This window comes from Gregarina niphandrodes (assembly GCF_000223845.1).
Source record: "Gregarina niphandrodes unplaced genomic scaffold scaffold00279, whole genome shotgun sequence".
NCBI classification, from domain to species: Eukaryota; Apicomplexa; class Conoidasida; order Eugregarinorida; family Gregarinidae; genus Gregarina; species Gregarina niphandrodes.
Window position 1 is genome coordinate 1 of NW_011646039.1, and position 2,025 is coordinate 2,025.

The window sequence follows — 2,025 nt, forward strand, 5'->3', positions numbered from 1 at the left end:
TACACTCCAGATCTCGGGAGGGAGTTGAGTAAACAGAACCTCGAACTCCTGCAATGTATGTTTGCCGTTTAGAATATCATGGACCATTCTGTACGCTAAAGAGCTCAAAGGCCCTCTATCATGGAGAGCGTTAGGCCTCAACTTACTAAATTGGAATAACATATATGTAAGCTCAAGCACATTATCATTATTCTTGTTCTTGAATGATCCGTATTGAATGCAATCCTCTGCATAATCTCCAATAATGACCTTGAACCCCTCTGAAGCGAACTTTTGTAGGATAGACGTTTTGCCCAAACAGGCAGTTTTGTCTAGAATTAATGCCATCCGAGATTCCTTATTCCTTGTACATGATTCTCCAATTTATGACTAACGGAGCGGCTTCTGCTGGAGACAAGCTGACGCTCGAAATCAAGGTCATTCATCAATCCATTCTACTGGTTCATAACGAAAAGTGCTACGAATCCGTTCGGCGTTGTGCGAATTCTGACTCACAAAATCATTGGTGCTAGGGTCAACAGCGGTATTAGGAGAGCCGATATTACTGAAAGGAGAATCACCTATTAATACTATCGTACCACTGTCTTCTGTGTCATTCGGATCTGAGCTGGGGATGCCCCGCGGGCTCATTATCGGTGAATCGAAACGACTCTCCGGTGGACACATATTTTCCAAAAGGTCCTCACGTGATAAAGAAAAACCACTGCCTTGATATTCTCTTAGCCACGAGCTAAATTGTCCAGGGGTGGATGGTCTGTTTATCTTCCTCAAGTGTGTAAGATGTCTCGTTTGTATCTTCCCTGACTCAATGTCCTTCACTCTCGCATTATACCCTAGCTCACTCATAGAAACGATCTGTTGTGGTAGACTCCAAATCCTCGAGCCAACTTGTCTGAAGTCTTTTGAGAGAACCAGATCACCAATCGCAATCTGTGTATGATTTCGTTTCTTGTTCCCAGAATCAGCATGCTTCTCGGCTTTTCTCTCCATAATCTCAATGTCTTTGTTCCTGATAAGATTAAACCACTCGGCTCTCTCCGCGTTTGAATCATAGATCAAATCATAGATTTCCCTTTCTTCAGGTGTAGTAACTGGCACACCGAAAAGCCAATGCCCGGGGGTGTCTTCCAGTGATGTGTGGTAACTCGTTCGGTACAGATATAGAGTAAGCGCCAAGCCTTCTTCTGCATCTAAAAGTTCATTCTGTAATACACGATGATGATGTTTCCTGAGATGTCTATGGAATGATTCAACCGGACTGTTTCCTTCAGGGTGATGTGGCGTAATTGCCACAAGGTCACTTCCAAGTAACCTCGCTAATTCTCCCATCATTAGTCCTTGGAAGGCCTTGTCATTGTCAGATATAATCTGACGTGGAACACCATATCGTGAAACCCATACTTTGATGAAAGTAGACACCACGGTCTTCGCTGTCTTATCTTTAACTATCGCTGCCTCAGCCCATCGTGAGGTTCTATCAATCATAGTCATGATCTTGGTGTCTCCAACTGTTGGTTCCCAGAAATCGATGTGAACCGATTCGAATACTTGTCCAAGAGGAAAATGTCTAGAGAAGCCTTGGAATCTTTCTTTGCCACTTCGACGCCTCTGACAGGTCAGACATGAACTTAGATAATCTCGAACTGATTTCATCTGGTCAGTCCACCAAAATAATTGCCGGCAGCGCTTATAAGTTCTCAAAACCCCGCAATGAGATCCTAAGCCGGACTCATGGAAATACTTCAAAATCGCCTTCACATGTCCTTCGGGGATGAAAACTCGACCTTGTTTGAACAGAAGTCCCTGCTTTAGGGTCAGTCCAAATTTATCTCGAACTTCTTGAGGAGGTGATCCCTGGATAGCTTGAATCATTTGCAGAGTAGGCAAAGAAGAGCCAGCACACTCTAATTCTGCTCGACAAATCATTCGATCTTCAATCAAAGACTCATCTTGATGGAGATTGTGGCGGGAGGCTCAGAGAAGGACTTGCGCGCCACTTGGATGGTCATTGGTCGTCGGGGGTCG

At 44.3% G+C, this 2,025-nt stretch overlaps 2 protein-coding genes across 2 annotated transcripts; both read right to left on the minus strand.

Moving 5' to 3' along the window:
* Window positions 1–68: 68 nt before the first annotated feature.
* Window positions 69–327, minus strand: GNI_233960 (hypothetical protein; the record flags this gene model as incomplete). Its single annotated transcript, XM_011135691.1, has 2 exons — window positions 69–88; window positions 147–327. 2 exons carry the CDS (start codon window positions 325–327, stop codon window positions 69–71), a joined length of 201 nt encoding a protein of 66 aa, XP_011133993.1.
* Window positions 328–417: 90 nt separating this feature from the next.
* GNI_233970 (integrase core domain protein) lies at window positions 418–1,872 on the minus strand (the record flags this gene model as incomplete). The annotated part of the gene is made up of 1 exon (XM_011135692.1): window positions 418–1,872. One exon carries the CDS (start codon window positions 1,870–1,872, stop codon window positions 418–420), a length of 1,455 nt encoding a protein of 484 aa, XP_011133994.1.
* Window positions 1,873–2,025: the final 153 nt, after the last annotated feature.